Source organism: Cygnus olor, chromosome 5 (assembly GCF_009769625.2).
Source record: "Cygnus olor isolate bCygOlo1 chromosome 5, bCygOlo1.pri.v2, whole genome shotgun sequence".
NCBI classification, from domain to species: domain Eukaryota; kingdom Metazoa; phylum Chordata; class Aves; order Anseriformes; family Anatidae; genus Cygnus; species Cygnus olor.
Window position 1 is genome coordinate 24,385,866 of NC_049173.1, and position 27,355 is coordinate 24,413,220.

General features: G+C 39.2%; 1 protein-coding gene across 1 annotated transcript in view; it reads right to left on the bottom strand.

Annotated features, from left to right (window-relative positions):
- Positions 1-254: 254 nt before the first annotated feature.
- The window catches only part of YLPM1 (YLP motif containing 1), a 38,450-nt gene continuing 11,349 nt past the window's right edge, over positions 255-27,355 (bottom strand). Inside the window, exons 5-21 of the mRNA XM_040557751.1 lie at positions 24,604-27,018; positions 20,890-20,998; positions 18,613-18,856; positions 17,406-17,498; positions 16,834-17,008; positions 16,541-16,686; positions 16,078-16,232; positions 15,358-15,420; positions 14,871-14,990; positions 14,407-14,583; positions 14,110-14,193; positions 13,752-13,835; positions 12,196-12,282; positions 9,054-9,105; positions 3,736-3,866; positions 1,078-1,257; positions 255-659 (exon numbers count right to left, since the gene is read on the bottom strand). Of these exons, the coding sequence (XP_040413685.1) occupies positions 1,111-1,257; positions 3,736-3,866; positions 9,054-9,105; positions 12,196-12,282; positions 13,752-13,835; positions 14,110-14,193; positions 14,407-14,583; positions 14,871-14,990; positions 15,358-15,420; positions 16,078-16,232; positions 16,541-16,686; positions 16,834-17,008; positions 17,406-17,498; positions 18,613-18,856; positions 20,890-20,998; positions 24,604-27,018 (4,282 nt within the window). The 3' untranslated portion in view covers positions 255-659; positions 1,078-1,110. The remainder of the gene's footprint in view (positions 660-1,077; positions 1,258-3,735; positions 3,867-9,053; positions 9,106-12,195; positions 12,283-13,751; positions 13,836-14,109; positions 14,194-14,406; positions 14,584-14,870; positions 14,991-15,357; positions 15,421-16,077; positions 16,233-16,540; positions 16,687-16,833; positions 17,009-17,405; positions 17,499-18,612; positions 18,857-20,889; positions 20,999-24,603; positions 27,019-27,355) is intronic.

Sequence of the window (27,355 nt, forward strand, 5' to 3'; positions counted from 1 at the left end):
TCCAGAAAATGATCATTTTTGCTCTCCCAGAAGAAAGAGAATGATAATGGCTCCTAAAGGCCAGCAAAACCTGGGGCCTTAATGGAGCTGTCTCTGAGAGGAAGAGCACATGATAAACCTAGAAGACAGGACACATTCCAGAGTATGAGCACCTCTTCCAGGTAAGGATGGCTCTGAGCACTGTCAACATGTGAACACACAGACCACAATTAAAATGTGAAAGAAAAACCATGCTATATGGTCCACCAAGAATACAGAGTTTATAGTGAAATTTATTGTTCTGCTTCCTAATACAATAAGCTACAAGGTACATACAGTATAAAACGAGAACGGCCACAAAGCAAAGGTGATAAACATTCTGTGACAGTACAGTGGAGGTAACATCTGTCTAATCCTTCCACTTTATCCCACAAACAGCAGCTAAAACTACTGGCCCTCCCCTTCCCCCCCCCCCCTCCAAAAATATTAAAAAGTAAACTGTCTCTCTCACTTAGGAGCAGCAGGATTTTTTTTCTTTTTTTGAGGGCACTGGTTATTTGCCAATATCTCAAAAAAAATTGCTGAAACTAAAATAAAAGAAAAACTGTGAAGGTGGGAGTGACATGACCCATGCAAGATGCTCATGACACCTTGGTTCACATCTCCTCAGAGCAAATGGCCTGTAAAGAAAGGAAAAGTTTGTTACATCAAGTAAAACAGCAGTTAAAATGGTCAGAGTTAAGATACGTATAGTAAGCAAAATCTGAACTAGACAGGACCAAGCATACAGCTAAGCTATTCTTATAACGAAAACACTTTTCCTTTTAGCAGGGTTTGGAGACTCTGATAGCTGACAATTTTTCTTCTTTAATTTTTAGATGCTGTACAGGGGAAAGCACACTGAAAAGTGCACAGCTGACACCTACTATACAGGGTTCCAAATCATATAATCTTGTCTGGGAGAACTCTAACAGTGACAAGACCTGCAATCTCAACACTAAAAAACCCAACACCCAACCCTAAAAAAAAAACAACAAACTAAACAAACAAATAAAACAATACCAAGGCCAGAAACATGCAAAACCACCGTATACTTACCTTAAAGGCACAAAATTCCCATTAACCACTTTTTCATATATACTTGGTACGGTTGAGGGCTCTCTCAGCAAGATGACCACTTTCATCTGTTATCTTCTCCCAATCTGTTTGTCCAACAACAAAACCAATGGCCCTTTTCCTGTCTGCATCTTTTTTTTCTTCTAGATCTGCCCACCGCACCTATGGAGAACATACTATCAGTAGGACAATCCCTTATGAACTTCTGAGACACATCTAAGCTTCCCACTGCAGATGAGAGTATAAGAATTCTAATTTGTACTCATTTTAATTCCAACAGGTAATCACTAATCTGTTCTCTGATGAGTAAAGATGGAAATTGCAGCGGTTACATTATTTTTAATTGAATGTTCCGAATGTTCAATGAAGTAGAAAAAAAGGTATGTATGATTAGCATTTTCCATTTCAATGCTATAGTTCTGAGAGATGAAGAATCACTAAAGTTACTTTCCTATGCAAAGCAATGCTTCCTGCAGGAAGAATTACCAAAGACTCATTTAGTGTCTTCATTTCTGTAGAACCTGTCTTTCAATTGCACAATGGAAACACCTAGGAGAAGACTATGAAACTACAGGAAGAGCGTGTGAAGAGCAACTCAGCAGTGAATGACTGAATGAGGGTCAGTTTTCTTTATCTTCTGTGACAGATTTTTATTTAAATCTTTTTACTGATTCTTTCCACTAAATAACGTCTTTGTGCACTGGTTGCTTTCCATCTTTACAGCTGAATCCGTTTCCTCTATGGCTCTTCACTGTCATGCAGATCACTTGCACTCATCCTGTTCAAACACACACAGTCACTTCCTCACCCACAAACCCAGACACGATGTGGGGGCATGGGGAGGGGAGTGTAACTGCGGGGAGGGAGGAAGGTGGTGATGAATGGCCACTGTCCAGGAACTCAACAGCAACACACAACTGCAGGACAAGAAAAACAGTAAGTGAAGGAGCTCTTCCCTGACATCCTGCTGACTCCCATTCAAACTGATCTGTTACTTTTGGACATACCCATATCACCTTTCTTCCAGCACCCCCCTAATTCCACATTCTAGCTGAACTTCCTCAGATATTCATACTGATATGCAATGCCTGCTTTCTTCCACCATCACTTCCTCTGAAAATGTCTTAGTAACTCCTTTTCTCTCACACACTGTTCAGTACTACCCGTGTTTTCTACTTGACTTTACAAAGCAAACCAACAAACCCAAACACAGACAGTCAACTCAAACTACTTTTAGTGGCAAAGTTGAATGAATTGCATTGCTGATCAACTCGTTCATTAAAAAATAAGTATGAAAAATAACTTAGCTGCAAAATCAACTGTAGTCTGTACAAGACCCACAGCTCCTTATCAGCTTTAATACAGAGTGAGCTGTAACAGGTATTTCTAGGAGATTTGTATACATATACACACATCATTCTCTCCTCCCTCCCTGGTTCCTTACATTTTCCTTGAAGCTAACACACTTTTAACCTCATGTTTTGTTTTAAACCGATTACTACTACATATATTCACAGTGGATAGAGATGGAAATCCAGACAGTTGAGTATCTGCTTGGGTACAAAGCTTATGGCAGAAGCGATGAATTAGAAAGCATGTCCGAGTATCTTTATCTGGTAGTAAATATGCTTCTTCACATACTGTATTGTTTGCACGGATGCAAATGATGTTCCTTTTTTGTTTGTTGTTCTTTCATCTTTATGTAAAGGTTCATGGGACATATAGAAAAGCAAACTACAAAAAATTAGTCTATAGTTATTAATGTTGGCTACGCTCTGAATGTAAGCTTGTATATTCTTTTCCACCACATAGTGGTATTTGTGATAATCCTAACATTTAAGAATACAGAAGAATACCAATGTGCTATCCATGTCAAACGGTAAATTTTAGCATGTTGTACCAGTCAGATTTGAAGATGTAATTCTGAAAGCAAAAGCTTGTCTTTCTGTTTTGGAAAAAATAAGCATCCTACCTATTACCTCTTTCATCTTCCCCCATGATTTTTAATTTTTTTTTTCAGTGGTATTTGAAAATGTAGCAGTTTATGCTCAGAACAGAAGTACATACAGAGTGGTTGAAGCCACCTTCTTAAACACCCTCTCCCAAGCTGTATGAAAGGTATATGCAGGAGGTAACTTCAAGGTTTTACTGATAATGGACCTACATAGTTGATGCTTTCCTCAGCTGAATCTTTTTTAAAGTTAAGAACAGTGAATTGTTTCTCTGCCTACTTATTATAAAACCTAACACAAAAATTAGTTTAATAAAGTCATCATCATCTTGTCTTAGAATATACACTGTGTATCACACCATTTCATCACACAATGTAAAGCCTAAAAAAAGGACTCTACGTGCATCTTCTTCCTCAGCACGAACTGGGATATGACTCCATTCTCAATCTCAAAAGCCATGCTATGAATAGTTATCTTCCATTACCTACAACTCCCCACTTCATTATACTTAATCTGTTTACCTCTGGAAGACTATTCTCCAAAATATTCTCCTACAGAATCTAACGGAAAATAAAAAGCGAGTCAAGGAAATTCCTGTATTCATATACACTGACTGACTTGATACAAACTCTTTATCACAGAAACCTTTCAATGGTCATCTACAGAAAGTCATTTGAAAGTTTATTACCCTCTTCTTTCCAGGTTCAGAAGCACGAGTGTCATAGTCATCTGGAAGCTGTAGATAATCTTCCATTCTGCTGGCAATGGCTTCCCAGTCACGTTTCCTTTTAGTGCCAGTCCGCAAACCATCCAGCTTGTCTGAGAACAAACACAGAGCCTCAGAGTTAAAGGAGATTTTTTTCCTATTATTCACACAAACAAGATGTGAGAGGAAATATTTTCAAAAGAATGATCAGCAGAACTTGTACATCCAGCTTATCTTGATAGGCAGTATGATGAGAGTTGAAATAAACTAGGAGACTCAGCACCATTTTCAAGTTTTATTGATCTTTCACATTAACTGCGTGGCAACAACACTCAGTTTTGTTATTTGTATGAGGGAGAAAAGCTTGCTTTTCTGGATGCTCATACCATATAGAGTCTGTACTTACAAGTACAATACAGCCACCCATAGCTCTTTAAGGAACTACAGATCCACCTGTTCTATATTAGAACACAAGACCAAAGCTGTAGCATCTCTCCCAGATTTGGGGTTTAATACTGTGTCAACCATTACATACATGCAATATCAGGGAATAAGTGACGATCGTATAATTTTACGCATCGAAAACAAGTTTTTTAGGTTCTGTTTCTGCTGAACAAAACCATCCCCTGAAACCCTGACCTCCCATTTTTCTTCTCCCTGCAAGGAAGAACCACCCCAAAAAATCCTCCAGGACTGGAAAAAAAAATCTCGGATTTTTTTGTTTCATGGTGCAAGAAGTCAGTCACAAATATTTGAGAAGTATGCTTGTCCAACAGCCATCATCTTCTTCTTTTTCTTATTGAACAAATAAATGCATGAAGAGAAACAGTTCCATTCCTAGGTTCTAAAATTTTGTTCCTCTTTAGACACTTATTTTCAGTGAAAAAATAACACCTTCTTGAAATTATGCGGTCAATTGCTTTTGGAAAGGAGATGAAAGAATTACTCATTTTAAGATTATGAACAATAAGACATGAAAATGAAAACAGGCTTCACAAGTCAAAGTAAATCCTAGTACTAATTCTCTTGCTGTACGCTACCATTTCATAAGCCAAAAACTAGGCATATGCAGAAGGAACACTAAGCTTGGTAGTTACGTTCTGTAAGCCATTTCCAGTGATGTCAGTAACAGTGCTTCAAAAGTCACCGCTGTAATTAAATTTACCCACCAAAGGTCTCTGAAATAAACCAAGTACAAAACAACATATTTTCTGGAGAGCAGAAGGAGATGTTCAAGAGTATGTATTTAAAGAAGATCAGTTCAGAGATGAGTTTTTTTTACTTAATATTGGAGAGAGAAGAGCAACAACAGAGAGGATGTGAGGCAATGGTGATGTAGACATGATACTAACGTTTCAGTGCCATAACCTGGTGAAGTAATTTCTCTCTCATAGAACTCTAAAGTTTTTAAAAATTCACTTCTGCCCCATTTCTCTAGAACAGATACAGAACTTCTTCCAAGAAAACATTTTAATCCCTCTCTGAAAACAAAACAGAAAAGCAAAAAAACAAAACCCAAACCAAACAAATCAAAGAACACTTAATAAAACTGTGTGCAGAATATTTGTATCTGTTACATGATATCTTGTGACATGATTCATTTAAGGTTCTTCTTTGCTCTAAGTTAAATCTGCCAAGTTTGAAGCTCAATCTCCACAGAAAGCTGGTACTCCCTCTAGAAGACAAAATTAATTTACAAAATATTCCTCCATTACTCCAGCACACGACATACTCACACTATTCCTCAGTATTACTCTCAGATCAATCAGTGTAAAACATTCACAGAACAAGGGTTACAAGAAAAAGAAAAGGTATTTAAAGGGATAGCAACAAACAGATCGAGGAGCATTTAGGAACATAAAGAACTGGAGCTCTGCTGACAGTTATGCATAACACAGACGTATTCCTGTTAGGAGGCAACCTGCTATGATGCAAGCATATCTTATTTCCAGTGTCCCACTCCCTGCTGCACAGGGACCAACTGAACACAGTCCCCAGAAATGTGTAACTTGTAACCAGGGGAGTTCAGGAGGCATTCAGCCTATCAGTTTCCCTCCATCCCTTTTTGTTAGTGCTATACAGAATTTATTTTACAATGTTATCCCCTTCCATTTTTGAAGTTGGAATGCCTTCCTTTCCAGAGAGATCTGCTTCCACGCATACTATCATGGTTCACATGCAGCAGACACACTCTAAGGAAATGTCAAAAGCCTACCACAAATTTTTTTTTTTTTCCCTGAAAACAAGACAAGGTGTCATTTTGTAACAACGGTGCTTGTGAATATTTATGGCAGATGATTACTGAGCGTTAAACTATCAAACAAATCACTTCACCATTTCAATTTTAAAAACAACGAAACAGCAGCGTTTTTGAAAACTTGTAGAATGAAAAACTCACCTTTAGAATGTTAATAATAGCTTCTGAAAGTAAATTACTTACTTTGCTCAAAGTAAATCAATCAATTGGCTACTTTTTTGCCTTTCTTGTACAAAAGCTACAAAGTTTTAAGTGAAATGTTATTTGCATTCCAGAGCAAATTTTACAGCGGTATCAGAACCTCACCTATGGTAGAAGTCATTTCTCCTTTTGCAGAACTTTGTCCAACTCACGACTAAGCCGCATTTTGAAACAGAGTACAGTACTAAACACTTAACATAGTCAAATTTTAAAAACATTAGTCCATTTCTGTAAGTTTAAGAGCCTGAGTGTATGATGCACTGAGACAGACCGAAACAGTAGTGACTAGATTTTAAAATAAAAATGTGGTTTGCAGTCACAACACGTAAGGAAACGCTATACCAGCATACATAGTCAGAGGAATGCATCAACCCTGCCAAAGTAAATTTGAACTAAAGCAAGTGCTCTGGAGCGAACAGCATGGTGACTGGCACAAGTCAGCACTGCAGCTAGAAGAGCTTGTGCTTTTCAGACCTTTTCTAAGGCTTTCTGTGATTAGTAAGATCTTGTGTCCTCCTGTAACAATATCTATTCAGAAAGAAATCCAAAAGGCAGAAGAGGACTTACAGATTTTTTTTCGGATTCTGCACTTAGGCAACCTCTGCAAATACATGCCCGCTGGGACTAATGCAATAAACCTAATGGGCAGGCCAGCCCCCAGGAAATAACCCAACTTGGGAATGACAAATGCATACCACAGTTTACATGCCTTTCAGGAAATAATTTTGATATGTCATCTACTGAAATGGGCCTGTGAATAACCAAACAAAATCTTACTGCGAATTAAATATAATTATTACTCACAGACTGCAAGTGCTTATAAAGCGCAACCTCAGCTAAAAGCTGTCTGCCCTCACAAAGTAGTTTTTCAAAAATAAACAAAACAGCATTTGTTACGTAGGAATGCCAGGCTTTTTATAACGTACGTTCTGTCAGAATTTACTTTTAATCTGTAGTTTATATAGTTATAAATATGAATCTAGAGGGTAGTTATGAAAGTAAAATTGTGAATACAGATTTAATAGAAAGACCTTCTCAGCACCAGTGACTTACAGTCTGCTAAGATCCAGTTTGTTAACTGATTGTTACTATTCCCACAGTCCTGCAAGTAATTTATTTTAGAGTAAAATTGACTCTGCTGCTCTCTCCCAGTTTTACGTTTATGTTAACTGGAGACCATATAAAAATCCTCTTGCATTTTCTATTACGGATTTTCCACATGGAAAGAAAGTCAGCACAATTCTGTTGTTAGCAGTATTTGATCATGAATGAGGTAGACTTTGACAGCTATCTGTAACTTTCTGATGCAGTCCCAGTCCCCACATTACTAGAAACTACCCATAAAAACTTTTAGAACATACTCTGGACTCCTGCCATATTTATAAAAGGCATGGGATGACTTAAAAGTTCTCTCTATGCAGCGCAACGCATCTGTTCCTACTTAGTACATAAAGAAGAGTCTGTATTATTTAGAATAACACACAACACATCAGAGCCTTGCATTCTTCAACAATGCAGAGTTAGAAAAAATCATTACAAATTTAAGAAATAATCATAAGATACGAAAAGCAATTAACTTGTATGCCAAGAATGCAGAAAAATCTTTGTCTTGAACTGCCTTGCTGTTCGACATGCTGCAAGCATTGAGTATGAATCTCCTCCAGTTTTACTGCAGGTGCCACAAAGCCAATATATTCCACAAATATTTAAATGACTTAAAAGAGAGCACAGCAGCAGAAGACATGGTTAGCAGCAAGAGATGAAAATCTGCTTTATGTAAGCTACAACTTCTGATGCTATTTCTGTTGTACAAATGTGATTTTGGTTATTGGAAAGTAATCATACACAGGGCTGTACCACATGCAGAAGACCTCAAAAAATGCTAAGACATACTGTATCCCACTCAGGTATTTGTTACTTCTCAGAGATGTGATAGAAAATGATAGTTTTATGCACCTTCCACTCATAAAATCTTGGCTTAGTACCATTACTGTTCACTGGGTGAAAAAAAATTAAAAAAATCCCACAAAAACGTAATGACTAAAAACTTATTTCCACATGTCCATATTGCATCATATCCATGGTGCCTGCATTTCAACCTGAAGGTCGCTTTTGACTTTGATAGAATTGTAATATTAGCACTTATATACAATGCAGCCAGCAGCACTAATCAGAACAGGAGTGCAGCAAAAATCATGCCCTTGTAAGTCCTGGAAAGTCCATTCTGCATCCTACTAAGAAAAATTCTAGTACCCCCATGGAATTTGAAATGCTTAACAAACTTTAACTTATTAATACATAACTTGTTGAAAAGATGACGCCGATTCATTCAGAACCAATTTCAACATATGGTACTTCTCTGTCCTCACCCATGCCAGTTTTGGAAAGTAAGATGCATCATCAATACAATTTTACCTACTATGCAAGTCTCCAAGAAAGTGAGTAGTTACTGACGACATTTATGCTTGAGAAACACATATGCAGTATGAACAAGAATGCAGTGCAATGTAAGTTGACTCTTCACTTTTTATAATACAGAGGAGATGAATAAAGAATAGGAATACCGCTTTAAATAAATTTTACAACACAATACCTTCCCTGAACAGATGGAAGAACAATTAATGAGTATATAAAACAGCGATGGTTAGAAAGTCATAATTCCCATGTCTCTGGTGGCAGAGAGAAATTCCTTTTCTGTATTGAAGCTTTTGCAGTTTCAGATGTGTATGAGACCAGTACATTTATTTGTCTTTGGTAGGGAGGCACAGTGAAAATGGAAATTAAAGTTTTGCAAATATCATCAGATACCAACTATAAGAAACAGGAAAAAATAAATACCCACCTAGCTTTGCCTCAGAAGTGTCCATCTCCCATTTGCTTTTCGGAATGTAACCCTAAATCATACACAGAGAGAAGCTCGGAGGATTAGAGAGAGCAACACATGCATATCACTTTTGAACTGGAAACAGCATTATAATGGGAGCTTAAGGTATTTCTTTTTGTAAGGCACAATTCTTGTTATCAGATGAAGGAAACAAGTTACTCAGTATTTCAGAACTTCTGCATCCACTTACTTCCCTTTCAGTAAGTGACTTTAGCAGCCCTTGCACATCATTACAAGAACGCTGCTCTGCCAACACAGAACTCCAGAATGAGTCTAACAGATAGCAATGGTGCTGGGTGCAGTTACTAGATTATAATATCCCAAGAGGCAAAGTTATAGCGACACAATTTATCAGGCATTAAGAATATACAAGGCTTTACAAATGCAAAAGTTATGTTAGTCAAATGCAAAATATACCTTAGTCAAATGTTTTTAATATATTTCCAGATTTACTACACACAAGCTTCACTTAATAATCCTTTCAGATGAACATACTAAATTCTTGTATGAGTAGTCAGTCCACATTTTTTTTCTAGTTTAAATGAGGTAGTATCTGCTGAAACTGAGATTTAATTATTTTTTCATTTAAAAATAACCCTCATCATGGTTCAAATATTATTTCCAAACACTTTTTCCCTACACGTCATAATACATTTTACATATAATAAACTTTAGCCAGTTCATTCCTTGCAAATGAAAATAGTATTAAATTTGGCAAAAAGGTATTTATTTTAGGTATTTTCTTGTAGTCTTTTCATTTTATACTCTTACACAAATAAATCCTTGCTAAGCAATTCTTTATAACTCATATAAGTAGTTTTATTCCTAATCTGAACAGCTGAAATTTTCTCTGCAATCACATAAAAAGCTCACTGTGGTGAAATGGAACCCTTGTGAGAGTTTCATTGTTTTAATGATTTTTAATATGGAGGGAAAAGAACTACTCTAAAAGATTTCAACAAGAAACCAAAAAATCCACAGACCAGTTTTAATACACTAATTCCTTTCCTGCTCTATTTATAGGTCACCTCCACTGTGAACACCTGTGTATTCGTTAATGCTGAGTTATTAAATCAGTGTACCATGACAGAGAGCTACACTGCTTTTGTTTACGTTCAGCATTGCTCTTCCAAAATATTTTACAGACTTTTTTTTTTTTTCCTATCAAGCATGTATCAGTGATTTGAGATTATCAGATTTCTCTATTTTAATATTTTTAATCAAGTCTGTATTTAATACAAACTAAAACAGTTTGTGCTGGAATATTTCATTGTGACAAATAAATAAATTTCAGGTATATACGTATATTTATACTTTTCAAACATGTTGCACATTAAAATATGCTCAGAAAAGTTACACCACAGCGAGGAGCATGTATTGAACAAAGCAATGTGTGATACATTGGTGAGAACACTAAGTTAAATGCATCAATAATTCATACCATCAAGCACAGAAAAGCAAGAATTGTCTGAACGCTTCAAACAACCCTATGAGAGTTGACAATAGCAACAGAAGAGTGACTTTGATGGTGTGAAATGCCCTAATGTGTGCTGAATCTGTATAATATCCCAGTCTTCGGATAGGGTAAGAAAAGATTCAGACTTCATCCTTTGGTACAAGACAGTTGGATATTTCAAGGACATTCGCCAGATGGAGCTTGAGACCTCTCTTTTTCCCCAGGATTAAGAGAAGTACAGGAGAATGAAATGAAGAACCTTTACCAACTGTTCTCAGGAAGGTGACAGATACCAAATACTTTTCTGTCTGACATACCTCTCTGAAATCAGCCATATGACTGAATGGCAAAGATTACATACGGCAGATTATTCTTTGCTGGTTTTCACCTCTTGTGAATTGGAATAGAAAACATTCTTTTATGTAGTTTACTTTTAGATATTAATAATTTGCATAGTTTCCACCACCATGCTTTCTCCTTGTCTTATAAAGAAAAGGCCTGTTCTTATGATGTACTGTGCAACAGGACACTCCCCAGAGCCCATAAACACACACACACAGAATTATGCACAGATTTCTCTCAAATGCTAAAAGACAACTTTCTATTCTAGATATAACTCATTTTCAAGAAATGAGAAGCTAGCAGCCATATTCTTGTAAACATGGATGCATCTTTAAAGAGTTCTAATCCCACTTTATGCAGTCTCATACTCTGTGCCAGAGAATAATTTAGTAGAGAATGAGTCATATTGCTAAAAAAAAAAACCCTGAAGACCAACCAAAAAAACAAACCAAAAAAACCCAACAAGCAAACCCCCAAACCAGATGTTTATTAAAATCCACTCTTCCTAAATTTTATTTTTGTTATTCTGTATTTCATCCGGTTTCTATACTGCCACTCATGAGGAAGAGTAATTTTCCATCAATGGACTTTGCTCATCCCAGACATTTTTGGTTACTTCCTGTTTATAGGAATTTAACTGCTTGGTTGTGGGAACCAGGGTTTGACACATTCAACTCTTCAAGCACTGATCAATTGTAGCTCCAACACATACCAAGAAGTTACATTCAGAGGCCTTCTGCAGCCTTTTAAATACATACCCAAAAAAGCCAGCCCACAGAACTAATCTCTAACCTTCATTCATCCAAGAAATCTAATCCCTCAGCTTGGAAATACCTACTGACAAAGTCAGAAAGCCTCGGCAGAGAAAATATTCTTCGTAACTGTTGTCATGTACTATGACAGTTGAGACGAGTTCTTTAGACGTGTGAAAGAAAATAAGCTAAATGAAACTTTGCCCATTCTTCCCATCCCTCCACTTGGTATGATACTTAGACAATCTGGAAGAGAGAGCTATAGTGTACCGTAACTTATAAATAAATGTCTGCAAGAGGCATGTTGCCATGATACTCTGATAATGCTGTTTGTGTCATAAACTCACAGATTATTTAAAAAAAATCAGATAGAAATAACATGATTTGACATTAAAGTTCTCTTAGAAATGTTTAAGGAACAAATGACTATAGATGTGTGTATTAAAATCGCACTGCTAAGAATGGCAATGGGTTGACATTTACAAGATCGAGACTCTCCCTCAGACATATTAAAAAGCATTTTGTTAGAGATGGCTGATGTGTCTCCTACCAGTTCACTTTCTTCTTCCTCTGCTGCATCCTTCTTGGCTTCTTCTTTCTGGTCTTCAATATTTGCATCAAAATCCTCCATCTCCACCTGTTACAAAGCACAAGCACAGACTTGCAAAGCACTGCTTGACTTCTAAGTCTCATTTTTTTAGTAGGTTAAGCAGAAGATTCCAAGCTCAAATAGAAGAGGAAAGATCGAATTAGTTTTGGCAAGCACTATGTTGCAGTTTCTATGAATACTGGATCTACTTCTGCTTCCTTCAAAGCAGGTTCCCTTCTTCCTGGAGCGAGAAACTGTGTGGGGAAAGTAGCAATAGTTTGTGATCCTCCTTCACATGGATTCTTCATGCTAACGTATTTGTAACAGTTAAATACCTCCCTTGCTTCATACACAATCATGTTTCAAAACTTGAAATTTTGTAAGAAGATCTTAAACTTCTCACTTACAAATCACTTGAATGGCACTCTCTGTATAGAATGTATCTTTATCAAGCCTCTATCTTAAGTATTTAATTATCACAGTGGAGATTATTAATCACAGAGATTAATGTAATGAACAAAAATGGATGCTTTAAAACACATCTAACCCTGCCAATCTAATGGAATACTTTCGGGGGTCCATATCTCTAATGGTAATTCATGTGTATACTCTGAAATGCCAGCTACTCTCATACATATGCAGTTATGAAAACCATTAGTAAAACCTTGATGAACATATCAGAGTAAACCCCTAATCTGTCCTTCTCTGGGTCTACTTGAGAGCTGAAACTTTTGCTCTCCTCTTGAAGATGACTATTTTACAATAAAAAGTATCTCTAGAGTAGAAAATAACCTGCTGAGATCATGACAAGCTGCAAAGAGTAAACACCCTTCCTGTTTCAGCAGGTCAACAGTTTCTATGGACACAGCAAGAGCTGTTCTGACAGCAACATGCAGCTCTGGTACATTCAATACAACCATTAACATAGTAGTTTATTTCCAGAGTTCCTGAAATGTACGTCAAAGAAGAATGCAACAATACAGAAGGATAATGTATCCAAGATATGTGTCATGGTAAAATGTAAATGGAATAAAAGGTAACATTCCTCTATATTAAGTGTCATCTTCTGCTAAATGTGTTTTATTTACTACTACTCTGTACAGGTCTGGATTTCACAAAGCAGGGATCCAGAGGAGTTAATGTTTATTTACTTATTTTATCAACTATTTCTCAAATTATGAACAACTAAGCTGAAAAGGTGCCAAGGTTTGTCTGAGAGAGCAAAAATACTCTTTAATTGGTACTAAACAGTTGCTAAAGAACAAAGTGGCTTCAATTCTTCCTCAAAGATGCATAAGTCAGGGCTCCAAACAAAAATGCCTTAAAAAGTCGCATGTGCCTTTGTATTTAGGTAGTTGATAAGAATAATGGAATACACTTATCTGACAGCAATTCCATCTTTCTATAGTGTCAAGTACATGGCAGTCCTGTTTGTCATCATACCTTCACCTGCTTTATACTTTCAGTATAGACACATCTCCACAATTTGTCATTTTAACAAGCAGAGATACTCTTACCTCTTCGATAGCAGCATCTTGCAATAGAGAACGAATGTCCAGGCGCATCATGTGACGTGGCGCTGCCTCCCAGTGATCAGACATCTAAAAAAATACACCAAAAAAACCCAAAACATAAAAATGAAGCACCTCCAAAACCATAAGAGATTGAACAGAAAATTGGGCTTCTTATCACAAGAAAAGATCTATCTGCACTTAAGTCACTTCAGTCGATCCTGTGAAATAACCACCAGCTCCTCTTCGAAGAAAAGTGTAGGCATTATGTAGACTAAAACACGCCAAGTTTTCCAACAACAGCAGGAGCGAAAACACAAGGAAACTTGCAATTAATCCTATGACTCCATATGTATACAGTTACCCTGCTGATTTCCTTTAGCTTGCGCCCATGTATATTCCTCTTGGAACACGTCTGGTTATCTGCGCTCATTTCTGCTAAGTACACCTAGAAAGAGAAAGACAATATTAAATGTTTTAAATTAGTTTTCAGAGTTTTTCTATCTGGTCATACACTCCACAGTTGTACATTCCAAGAAAGGTAAACTTACAGCTCTAGACCATAGCACTCTTCCTTAACATGGGAACGACTTTGCATTCAAAAGTTTAGAAATACTGGTATACAGGTGCTAGGAAATTCAAATGCCTTCTAGGTATTCACCTCAAAACCCTTGGTTTTCGCTGCACTCCAAAACTGCTCAAAATGTCGCACTCTATCATTGATAGCATCAAGGATAATGAAAGGAAAGAAGCCATCATCCAACGTCTTTTTGAAAGTTTTAAACATGCTGGTGCGATAGGTCTCTTCCATATCAGCTTCATATTCATATTCCATCACCTGGATCAATGACAAAAGCATTTAAGGAAGAGGACACCTATTAAGCTGTTAACATTTAACTGCTGAATATCCTGATCACAAAGTACATTAGCATGAGAAAGCCATCTTCCAAAATCAACTTTCAATCATTTGCCCATTCTGCCCCTACGTTAGATTGACTTGTTTTGAAAAACAATCCCCCACACCGCTACATTCTTCCAAAGCAACAGACTGAAATTCTGATTGTCACTGTGTTGTTCCACAGTATCTTGCTTCTTTGTCAAAATAAGCAACTGAATTAGAAGTACCTTCTTTTTTACTTTTTTCCCTGTATCTGGGTCTCTCTCTTCCTTTTCTACTTCAGTGATGAAATAGTCATCCAGGCTGAGCACTCTTGGTGCAGGTCCTCCACACTCTACTTCCTTATCCTGGGAAGAAAGCAAAACAGAAATACTTTTGGGTACCTGTAAAAATTCCATTCTGTTACAGAAGACCCTCAAAATGATTTTGGCAAATGGCAATTCCCTGCTCTATATTCAAAGCAGGAAGAAAGCAGTATTCCTCATGGTTGCTAAGAGTGGACAGGATTCACATGCCACATGAGGACATGGAACATTAATTAACAACAGACTGAAATTCCAGGTCTTGATCTCATCTCTTCCAGGTCTTCCTACTTCTTCCAATAAGTCTGACTTAATTTTTTATCTTAGTATACTGTACAAACAGAAAGACAACAGTAGAGAAAGTACACAAAAGAGATGAGCAGCACTACAGAGTGAGCAGTCCTTTACGTACCCTGATGAGTTTTGCTACATGCGTCTTTCCACTGCCAGGCAACCCTCTCATTATGATTACAATCTGAAACAAAGATAATGTAAAATAAGGTAGGAGACTGTACTAAATTTAACAGATCTCTTATACAAAGAAATTCTAGAAAAATTACATGCCCTGGGCTCACAACTTTGTCTATCATCAAGCAAAGCCAGTACCATGCCTCACTCCCAGGTTTTACAAACCATGTTGTAACACATTGCAGTAGTTCCACAGGACTAATAATAAGATTATGTGATGTTAATAGTCTCAGCAGCTCACACTGCACAAGATATTATGAAACTGTTTACAATAAAGTTAATTGAATGAGTCTTGTCTAAATGTTTTATTGCCTGGATCTTATTTTTTCTGACTTTTATATGGCATACTGCCAGCTCTCTGATGGGATAAAGCCAAGTCTTTCCTCTGATACATCAAAAACCCAAGTAAAGATCTCAGAAGAATCTAAAACACATTAATATTACCAACTAGTAGGAATTTCATATTAGCTTTCCTAGGAGGTTTACATCTCCTGTGGACTCCTCAGGCCTAGGCTACAACATTCTGAGTATTAGCAACGGAATCAACAGAATTTACAGCGCTTCCCTGAATGTAAGCTTCTTCCCAACGTGTTACACTCATGAGCATTTTATCTGAATACAGACTTCATAGAAACTGATTGTTGCTGTTGCAATGCATACTCACCCTCTCTGGCCTGCTATCCCGTCCTGGTGGCTTCAAAATATCATCTACATTTTTAGATTCTGGCTTTCTTTCCACTCGTGGAGCAGGTGGTGGCTGACGAGGCATCGATGGAGCAGAAATAGGAATCCTTTCCTCAGGGTAATTTCTACGATCACCTTCAAATTCCAGTGATTGGACAGAAGAATTTTCTTAGTTTGGTGAAATTATAAATTTTAACAGATACTCGTTACTTTAGGATAAATTCATGGATCTCTCCCCAAAACAATTCAAAGTTCTAATCTTGAAACTACTACAATCAAAGACATTTTTAGCAGGGTATGTTAACTGTCCTTTTCTGATCTCATCACTACTGAGAAACCAAACTATAACATTATCCAAATAAATTTTCCTGAATTCTATATTCTTAACAAAGAGATAATTTTTCATAATATTTTAGCAGGTATTCAGGACTGAGAAACCATACCTCCAAACATGGAAGGCCCATGATCATATGCTGGACGATCTGTCTTTCGTTCATACGGTGGTCTTTCAAAGCCACCCCGCCTGGAGGATGGATGCTCTTTCTTGTCACGGTAAGACTGAGTCCTTGAAGGTGCAGTAGGAATAACCCTGCCAAAATAGTATTCTGTGTATTCGTAGAATTTTTTACTATGGATTCCAATGAGAAATTAATATGTACCTCAGTCAAAACAGACAGCCTGATACACAATCTAGCTTGAATCAAATTGATTTCAAAAACGTTCCAAAACTACATACCTATCATCTCGGGGATGACGCTCTTTCTCAAATCTCTCTCGTTCATAGTCCACAGAACCACGGTCTCTGTGCAATTCCCGCTCTCTCTTGAAATCCCGGTGATCTGCATTTGAATTACCTTGACGCTCAAAATAGGGTTCACGATCTCTTTCTCTGTTGTAACGACCAGGGTGCTCTGAAAGGAGAAACCCATGGAAATCCAAACTATTAAAACATATCCTGAATTTATTATTTTTGAAGGATAAACAACAAAAGTACAGGAAAAATATATAGAAATTCATGATGTGAGGGCTAAAACAAACTCAGCCACTGAATCTCTTTCCCAAACTGTAAGAGACAACCATAACATGCAATCCTACTTAAAGCTACTGAATTGAGTCTTTAACATGGCTTGGTCAATGACCGTATTACTCCTCTTGACAATATAAACTCTTATTTTTATGGGCCCTGGAAGGCAAGAAAGTGGTTCTTATTTAAATCAGGAGTTATTTAGTTTAAAACACACTTGTAGTGCCTTACAACCTTTCTTATGGGCTAACTAATGGTCTGTGAGCTAACCAAGGGCTCCCTACCTTTTTGAAATGTTTGTCTCTCCGGCAAAGGTTCTGGACGCAGAGTTACCCTCTCCCCATATGGAATCTGTTCCACTTTACTGGTGGTTATATCTGGTTAAAAATAATCAGAAAACTAAGTAATGTCTTAACATACTCCTCTTCCATTTCCTTCCCAATGTCGTGAAAAGCACTCAGTCAACGACATTAGAAGCAACTGAAATAACTTACCAAAATATACATAAATACAGAACACCATGGTTTTTAAAGTCTTAAGTATGTTTGTGCGTGCATAAGTATGCATACCACTTTACCTTAACAATGGGACTTTATTTCTTGGGATGAGTTCAGGTAGCTTGCACAGTTACATTATATACACTGATGCTATGAAAGTTTCAGTAACTCATCGAACTACTATAACATTGAGAATATTAACTGAAATGCTCTCTTAAGACTCTCAACAGTCACAGTTTTTCCAACTGCTTTTAGAGAAACATCCATTTAATGGAATTGATATGGCTTCAGTTAGAGAAAAACTCTCTTTAATGGCAACGCACAATTTACGTACAACTTTACAACACAATTCCACTTTTGCAAAAAAGAAAACATGAGAGAAGTTGATTCAATTAAAAGAATAGCATTGAATTTTAGCTTTGATAAACTCAGTGCTAAAAATCAGAGGCTCTCACTGCTTAGGTGTTAAATGCCTGTTTAGCTTGCCAGCTCCTCAGAACCAGGACACTGGTTCTAGAGGGCTCTAGGCACTGTCTAGTATGTACCCCATACCTATTACGCAGTATATAAATAATGCAAACATTACCCACATTCTGCTTTAAGTCACTTCTCAGAACTGTAACAAACCAAAGTACTTTCTAACACAGTTACAGTCCCCATACTCAGTTATAAAGGGATTAAGGGAAAGTCTCACTATCAATCTAAATATAACATTGATGTGACCATATCAGTTGGTGTTTATTAGAAGCAGATGTGGATACATACCATTCAATTCACGTTACAAAGCTTTTCAGCATTAGAGAAAACATCAAACTCAAGACTGAAGATTATTGGCTCCTTAAAATTGCACTGTTAAGTATTAGATCACAGTGTACACAGCCTAAACATCAGCTGCAAAATATACGTGGCATATTTTGTGTGCCACACTCCTTTAGAATGGAGCTAACTATCCCTCCGTTACAGAACGGACAAATACATTCACTGTAATACCCACCTCGCCCGTGGCCATAATCCACAGTTTGCTGAATTATAGGTGCTTTAGGAACGGGTGGAATAACTGGAGGAAGTGACACTGGTACAGCTGACGGAACAGAGGTGTGAACAGCAGGTACTTTCACTGGCGAGGATACTGGTGGAGGCATCATTGACTCCTGTTTACATAATTCGTACTCCATATTTGCTCCTTTATCCTCATTTGTGTCCCAGAGTCCGTGGAAAGAATCCTCATCCCAGCGTTCCTGTTCCACAGCAGAAGGTGATGGTTTTAAAGACTGACCATGACTTGGGGCTGTAGTTGGAGTAGGAACTGGAGCATGTGGCCTTGTCATAGGTGTAGCAGGCCTTGCCAGTGGGGCAGTTGGTCTTGTCACAGGGGTGGGCTGTCTGAACAACACGGGAGGCTTTATAATAACAGCAGGAGAAGGTTTAATAGCTTGGGCTTCTACTGGTGCCTCTGAAGATAGCTGAGAAGAGACCTAGATGCAGAAAGCACTTTAAATAGAGATCTGTAATCTAACCTTCTCTCATCCTCTGCAAGTCAGTAAGCACAACGGCAATCTGTAATTAAATTGTAAGCATTTTCTAGTACCTCCATCAAGGTGCTACAGGTAGGAGGACAAAATTTCAAGAACTGGTGGCCTGAATTAATTTGGCGTTTGCTCACTATGCAAAGGCTTGAATATTATCTATTTTCTCCTTCAAAATAATATTAGTTTAAGCTCCAGTGGGCCTATCTCAGTTCAAAGGTGTCTACTGTTTCATTCCCAAAGATTCTTTTGTTGTCTGTGAGGAGGCTGAAATAGTGTGGAAGTAGGACAGCTTGCTGAGGCACAAAAGGATTGATAAGGCCAGCTTCTTTCTGGAAGTCACTGGAAAAATTCCCAGAGAACAGTATCACCTAGAAAACCCTTAATGGAATCAACATCAGATTGATATCAGAAATGGGGAGGTGTTGCCCAGTGAAAAAATCCAGTCTCGAACCAAACATCCCTGTGGAACCCCATGTACTGTGTCAAAAGGGTCTTTTCAGAATCCCAGCAGATGCCAAGTTAGAGGCAGCCTTACTAGCAGCATGCAAACGAACTCAGAGAACGGCTGTAGATACAGTCTGAGATTTGTAGTAAGTTCAAAGACATGGCAGAAATCCAAAGAAAGATAAGTTGTTTGAATACCTCTGGGCAGATGGGTGAAGTAGAAAATACCAAAGTTAGGAAGTAAAGTCACTTCCTAAAGATGCCAACATATCTGCAGCTCTTGGTAGCAAATCTGTTCCATTACTTTACTTTATACACACTGTAAACAATGAAGAGGTCAGCTAGGCAAAAAGAAAACTTGCAGTGTATCATTCACAGCATAACGCTTCTCTGGAGGGAGGGACAAAGAAAACTTGGTCTGGCTAAACGTCAGGCTCGCAGGTCAGTACGGCCAAATTTATTGGTACCAGTAACTTTTAGGTTATGATCTAATGAAGAATGAAGTCTGTGCATCAACTCAGCATCGACTTCAACATACATTTAACAACACTGTTGTATTCATTCTAGGAAGGATTTATAAACCTGAGTAAACATGACTGGAGAAGTTCAGCTGTCTTCTGATCTGGTATGAACTTGAACTATCAAAAAAAAAATTAAAGCATCTGAGAAGAGTTCCCAGAACCAACCAGGAGACTGGACAGCAGAGGAGTAAACTGTATCACAACAGGAGATGAAGGCACAGAGATACACAAATGTATGCTTCCACACGCTTCATGATATTCCAGTAATGAGTATTCCTAACAAAGACAGCCAACAGAAAGCTAATATCCACTTTATCTGAGTTTCTGATGGAACTATCCTCAGATTTCTTTTTTAACCTCTTCAAAGAGGAAGGAACACTTAAAGCAGGAAAAGCAAAACAATCTGGGATTCGAAGATAATATCAGAACCTAGTTAGGTGGTGAAAAGGAGGGTCTTCTCATGAGCCTTACGGCCTTTTTTCATAAGAGCTCAACTCTTCTTGCACGTTGTCTTATAGCAGTCTAGGCTGTTAAACCTCACGAGCTACTGTCCCCAGCGGGTTATGTTCAGAAGACACAGTGGACTGAACGAATAAGAAAGACTTTGAAAAATCTAAAGAAACCACAAAGTTTCTTTGCCTCAACAAAAGACTGAAGAAGTTGTAAGGATTGCTGGGGAGGCATTCCACAGAGAAGTCTGACCATCAGAGCGCAGAAAAGATCTGAAATACACAGAATTACTACCCACGTTACTACGTAGGCTTCAGATGAATTTACCTGAAAGGCACCTCCTGGCCTCGTGCTGGTGTTCTGTGATCTTGGAGAGTCCTGTGCGGAAATGTCGGATTTAAACTCTTTCAACTTTTGCATCTGTTCTTTTTGCTCTCTGCACATGAATCACAAGAAAATGTTATTAGTCTGTAGCTCAAATGAAAACTTGAGAAATTAAAAGACGTATTACACTACCATTAGCAGCCAAGTCCAAAGTAGAAAAGGACATAAACAGGCTTTATGTGGTCAACACTGATTCAGAAATCCCTGTTTTGCATCCACCTAACCATGGAGGTATATAATATATTATCTGCCTCCTTTTTTGACCACGGATTTCCTCTGTGGCATACAGTTATGCTTTAGTACTTGCCCAGAACCACTCTGCTTTGATAGTAAAGAGCAGAGCTGGACTTTCAGGTTCTGCCAAGACCTGCAAATGTGAAGCCCAGGGGAGATGCGTGCCTAAATGCTTTCAGTGACTTGCTCTGGGATGCACACTAACAAGACTGAGGCCAACTCAAAGCACAACAAAGATTCCAACATTTAAACACAAAGTGGTGATGTTAGCTTTCCTTGCTTTATATATCTAAATGCTATTTAATACACAACCCATACACAGTCTGTGCAACAGAAACCAGGACCAGCAGTGAAAGCTATGACCACCAGGCTACAAAATTCTATTCAATGTGATTTTGTTTCCTTTCAGTTTTTGTTAACATCTTTTTATCTTGTTTTTCTTTAATTGCAGTAACTCTTTGTTGATATTTAATTGCATGTGTTAAAGTAGTGCCCAAAAAACAACTAAGGAATCCCCTCTGTACTACTAGACACAACATAAACCATCCTGATTAGCAATGCATCTGTTCAGCATCCAGGGCAAGGGGAACATGGCACACAGAAAGGGATCCCAAGTGCTGCATTAGTGCAAAGAGCATGAGCAATTGCCAGCACTTACAAGGTCTTCTTTATGCCTGGCTTAGGAAAAATAAACCACACGATAAATATAGAACAGCATGCAGCTCTGAGTATGCTGTCACGTACATGATAAAAGCAAAGCCAGATGAAGGCTTTATCTTTGGAGATGAAAGTGATTATACTACTGGTGTAACTCCTGGTTAAAAAAATAAATAAAAAAAATCATAAGCAGTCTCCTTAAAGTTGTTTTTACCATTCAGACTGGGGTCACCTGCTCAGAAAAACCTGATGTGAAGTACCAGTGTAATTAATTTTAATAAATATCCTCAAATGAAATTTAAAAACAACAGTATCACATTTATATTTCCCCTTTTTAGTGAATTAGAAAGTTGTATAAATCTACTTCCTTACATAAAAGGTTTCAGTTTCTATGCTCAAGCATCTCAGCTCTAATAAATTATTCACTTAGGCACTGATTCCCAAACTATGGTCCTTAAATTAAGTCCACTGGCTTGTAGCCATTCACATTAAACAGCTCAACTGGCCACCTGAGGCTATGAGAAAGCCAAGAAGCTGAAAATAAGCTGTTGCTCCAAAACTTTTGGCAAATGTTGCTTTGTAACACAGATTTCACAGTTACTAACACCTGTTGAATTAATCTAATTGCAGTGAAATATTAATTTATTCATAATAACAGTTCTCCCTTCCCTTTTTGAAATGGCTTTTCTTGCAATTTCTGCATGTAACTAAGACCTTCCCTCCATATGGGACAGATGCTTAGCAATCGAACAGATGCTCAGCAATCTTACGAGTTTGGAAACAATACAACTTCAAGAAAAGTGCAAAAATGTCTCTATCTTTCAACGTGGTTTAACGATAATGTAACAGTGATAACTGATTTCATTTTAACTGTTCATTATTTTAGCAAAATACCTTCCTTGTGAAATTAAGTCCTTGTCTTTGCTACGTACCAATCATTAGCTATCTCACAACAACTCATGAATAAGATGAACCACATGAACCTCTAGTAAATTTCTTCTTTACAATCTCCCCTGAAAGATCTCACTTCTCACTTACTGGACATGGTAAAAGAAACTTATCTTTCCAGTTTTCTCATGAATGCATGTAATGAACCAAAACTCAGGCATCGAATCACAAAGAAAACATTTGGATAGAGGGTATGCGCTCTCTTCTTATATTACTAAATTTACTGAGCCCTATCCTACTAGATATTTCTGATGTTTAAGAGGTTATTATTCTGTCACTTCTTTTAAAACCCTAAGGAGTCATGTCCTCCTGATTTGACAACACTGTTGTGTTGATCCTCAGAATTAAGATCAACCAAGCTTGACCAAATTACTCATCGAGGATGCTAGAGTTCAAATGAGAGAATATTGTAAAAAGGAAAAAAAAAGCACCTACGCTTTAATTAAGAAGCAGTATCCAAAATTTTAATAGGTCCCACTGTGTGAATTAGGAACCACCTTAATGCAGATCTTGACATGTATTTAAAAGCAATTATCAACAAAGTCATCTGAGGATAACAGAAAGATTAAGAAGCAATTATCAACAAGCTCCTTTGAGGATAATGAAAAGGTTGGTCAGGTGATGTGGACAGATCTATTCCTGGTAAGTAACAAATGGAGATGCCCTACTCATTGGGAAAGGTGTGACCATTTATTTAAGAAAAAAAGCCCATTCACAAAAGCTGTGATGGAGATAGTCCAAATAACTGGTTTCACATGAGCTCCCATTATCATACTGTAGAGGAAGGAAACGAAGCCATTACTGTACAAATGGAGGAAGAAATCAGGAAAGGAGTACCATCTTCACAGAAGCACCAAACCATCCTGATAGCTTGGCTTTAAATGCTCTGTTGGACAGTTGTAGGGGGAAAAATAACAAATTTAAGGAGCACCAATATAAGAAACACCATGCAGTAGGTTCTCAGGGCACCTATCTTGCAACTCCATTAGCGAATAAGTATCCAAAAAAGAGGTTCCAAAAGCTTGCCAAGGTCATGAATTTTACAAAATTACATCAGAACAATGTTTTCTTCCAATAAAACAGTGAACATTATTGTTAGGTTTGGAAAAGTATCTGAGTAATTGAGACAACTCCTGGAACTGGAAACACAGTAAGAAAACTTGTCTGACACCAGTCATTCACTCTATAAATATATAAAGGCACTCCCCTATACAGAGACCCAGTCTTAAAATTAGTACTTCTTATGTGTGAAGTAAAATGCGAGAATACTTTTAAACGTATATTTTGTTCTGAGAAAGGCATGAAGAGAGGAGGGAGTCAATAAGTTTTGTTTTGTTTCAAAAAAAGCTCTGAATCTCAGAGGCAGCCCATTACTGATTAAGATTTTGAAAATTTCATCCACATTCAAACTGCCCATATGGCTGGTTAGAGCTACAATTGGACTGAATTGTTTATTTAACAGCCAAAACTGGAGGTGGATTCACAATCCCAAGGAAAGCTTGGGACACCAAAATGTAGCTGCTTCTAGTCAAACTTAGTCAGAGTATTTAATTTGCATTGGAAAGAATGAGGAAGATAGGTCAGAAATACAAGAGTTGGGTCATCACAACATACTAATGCAGGACAAGTAACATTTAGCACAAAGATGTCCAACAGGAAATTAACATCCTCCACACAACACCATATAACTGGAGTGTACCAGCTCAGAAGTTCAAAAATCTAGAAAAGATGCAATAATATCACAATGTGTAAGAAAATCTAATAAGTCTACTTAGTAATTTCTCTTTCCCCAAAAGTGACAGAATTAAAGCAACTCACCGAAGCATTTTGAGCTCCTGGGCAGCTTTCAGAATTATCTCATGCTGTCTTTGGCTAAGGACCATCACTCCCCCCAAGGACTGTTCCGAGTCCAGGTTTGAATCTGCTCCCAGCATATCAGAGGAATGTGAAGGTGGAAGAAGGGATGAATCCAGCTGATCACCCATAGGTCGCAGTCTGTCTCCATCATCTGGATACCACCTATCCGTCAAGCGTTCCCTCTCCCAGTCAGTCCTTTCAGGAAGGTAGTCCTGCTTCTCCCGCCACGTGTCATATCTCTCTGGATACTCTCGAATCCTCAGCTCCCCCCTGTCTCGGAGGTCTCTGTCATAGTGATCTCTGTTCCTATCGTCCCTCCACCTATCTTCGCGGTATCTATCCAGAGGTGGGAGGGGTGGTAATGGTGGGAGAGGGGGGATATCTAGGTCACGATTCCCCATTTCTCTATCATCCATAGGTCTCATGTCCCAGTCTCTATTATCCCATTCTCTGTCCACATCTTGATCATAAATATCTGTGGATCTTCCCGTCCTATCTAGATCTCTCTCTAGTTCCCTCTCCCTTGGCCTTTTCCAGTCATCCCACCATGAATCTCGTCTGTCGTGATCAGATGATAAAGGAGGTAGTGGTGGTAGGGGAGATAACGGAGGCAATGAATGGTGAGATTGCAACCTGTCATCTCTATCATATGGATCTACAGAATCATCTTGATAATCAGAGTTGTGATCTCCCCAGTATCGTTCTCTTTCCCAGTCATCCAACCGCTCATGCTCCAGAGGAAGGTCATCCCTACTATCTAAAGGAAACTCCTCCTGCATTCCCTCGTCTTCATGACTCCAAGAACCCCTGAGTGCATCATCTCGATGGTACGGAGGCAATTTGTCAGGATCATCTCCTAGGTGAATTGGTTTATCTATACTGCCCGTGTCAGACCTCCCTGCTTCCCTCTCCCGACTATCCGGCCTCCTGACATGTCCCCTCTCGTGGCTACCTGCCCTCCGGACAGGACCCCTCTCCCGGCTACCTGCCCTCCTGACAGGGACCCTCTCCCTGCTGCCCGCCCGCCTCACAGGGACCCTCTCCCTACTCCCTGCCCGCCGCATGGGCTCCCTCTCCCTGCTGCCCGCCCGCCTCATGGGCTCCCTTTCCCTGCTGCCCGCCCGCCTGACAGGTCCCCTCTCCCTGCTGCCTGCCCGCTGTGCCCTGTCCCGGCTGCCTGTCCGCCCGGCGAGCTCCCTGTCTCGGCTAGACATCACCCTCTCCCTGCTGTCTGACCGGCCACCCAGCGTCCTCTCCCGGCTGCCAGACCGCCCGTCGGGCATCCTCTCCCTGCTGCCCGACCGCCTGTCTGCCATCCTCTCCCTGCTGCCCGCTCTCCTGAACATCCCCCTGCCACGGATAGATGCCTGCCTAGCCTGCCCCCTGCCCCTGTACACGTATCCTCTGCCACGGCCCTCGTCCATCCTGCCCATTCCTCGGCCGTGGCCATCATCCATCCTGCCCATTCCCCAGCCACCGTCCATCCTGCCCATTCCCCGGCCACCGTCCATCCTGCCCATTCCTCGTCCGTCCATCCTGCCCATGCCCCTGGCACGGCCCATTCCCCAGCCACGGCCATCCCCCTGCCCCCTGCCCCGGCCATCATCCATCCTGCCCTGCCCCCTTCCTCTGTTTCCTGGTCCCTTGCCTCTGTCTTCATGCATAAATGGCCCTTTCCCTCTGCCTTCTGGCCCAGGCAGGCCCTGTGTACTGTCCGAACCAAGCAGCTGGCTCTCTGAGGAACTCAAATCCTGGCTTCCTGTTACAGGGGTCACCGCACCTCCCGGCCTTGCAACACCTGACTGCAAAGCTCCAGAGTTACTAGAAAGGGACGTCGAAGTCTGGTTCTGGATAGGTGGAGTAGTTACTTTGGAGTCTTCTACTTGCTGGTTGGGATCGTGTGAACTCCACGTCCACTTCTTAGGAGGATCTGAAATAGTTTCTTTGACTTCACTTTTGGATGGTTCCTGTTGAGTGCTGGTGAGGTCCTCACTCGGCTCAACGGAGCCTGTACTTGTCACGTCAGTAGACTGCGTTCTACTTCCAGCCTGCTGATTGCCACCCATGTCTGTAAAAGGCTCTTTGTTTTCTGATCGTGAGTCTGTTTGTGACTGCTGCTGTCCTAAAGGAGGCCTGGGCCCCCTCCACCGTGGACCACTTGGTCGGGAACCATGTGCATGTGATGTATTTTGAGAAGTATAAAATTGTGCTGCTGGTCCACGTGGGATAGTTCCCCATCGACTCGTGTGCTGTCCATCAGTGTTCTGTCGGTCAAAACGCGACCTGTGTCCTTCTGAGCGCTGGGAGTCAAAACGGGGCCCTCTTGGTCTCGAGCCTTCAAATTTGTCGTATCCTCTTCCTCGAGGTCCATCAAATCTGCGCATGAAATAACAGCAGTTTTATTCAAATGAACATGTCAAATAAAACTTGTCTAAAAACCGGTTTCACACTCCCTCTGTTTAACTGATGCGTCCTAATGTGCCTTAGGATCAGATCCATTTGAACCAGTGCAGAAGCACAGAGACCTCCTTCTCCACCTCAACACTGCCCAGCGAAGACCAGTCTAAGCCACCTGCAAACAACGTAACCCTAAAAAGGAAACTTGGCTTAAGTATCTCAGGATTGAAACTCACCTTGAAAAAAACTTGCAAACTCAATGGAGAAAAGCTTTGACTTTTTGTTGAAAACAACAACTGCTGTTGAACTTTTGTTT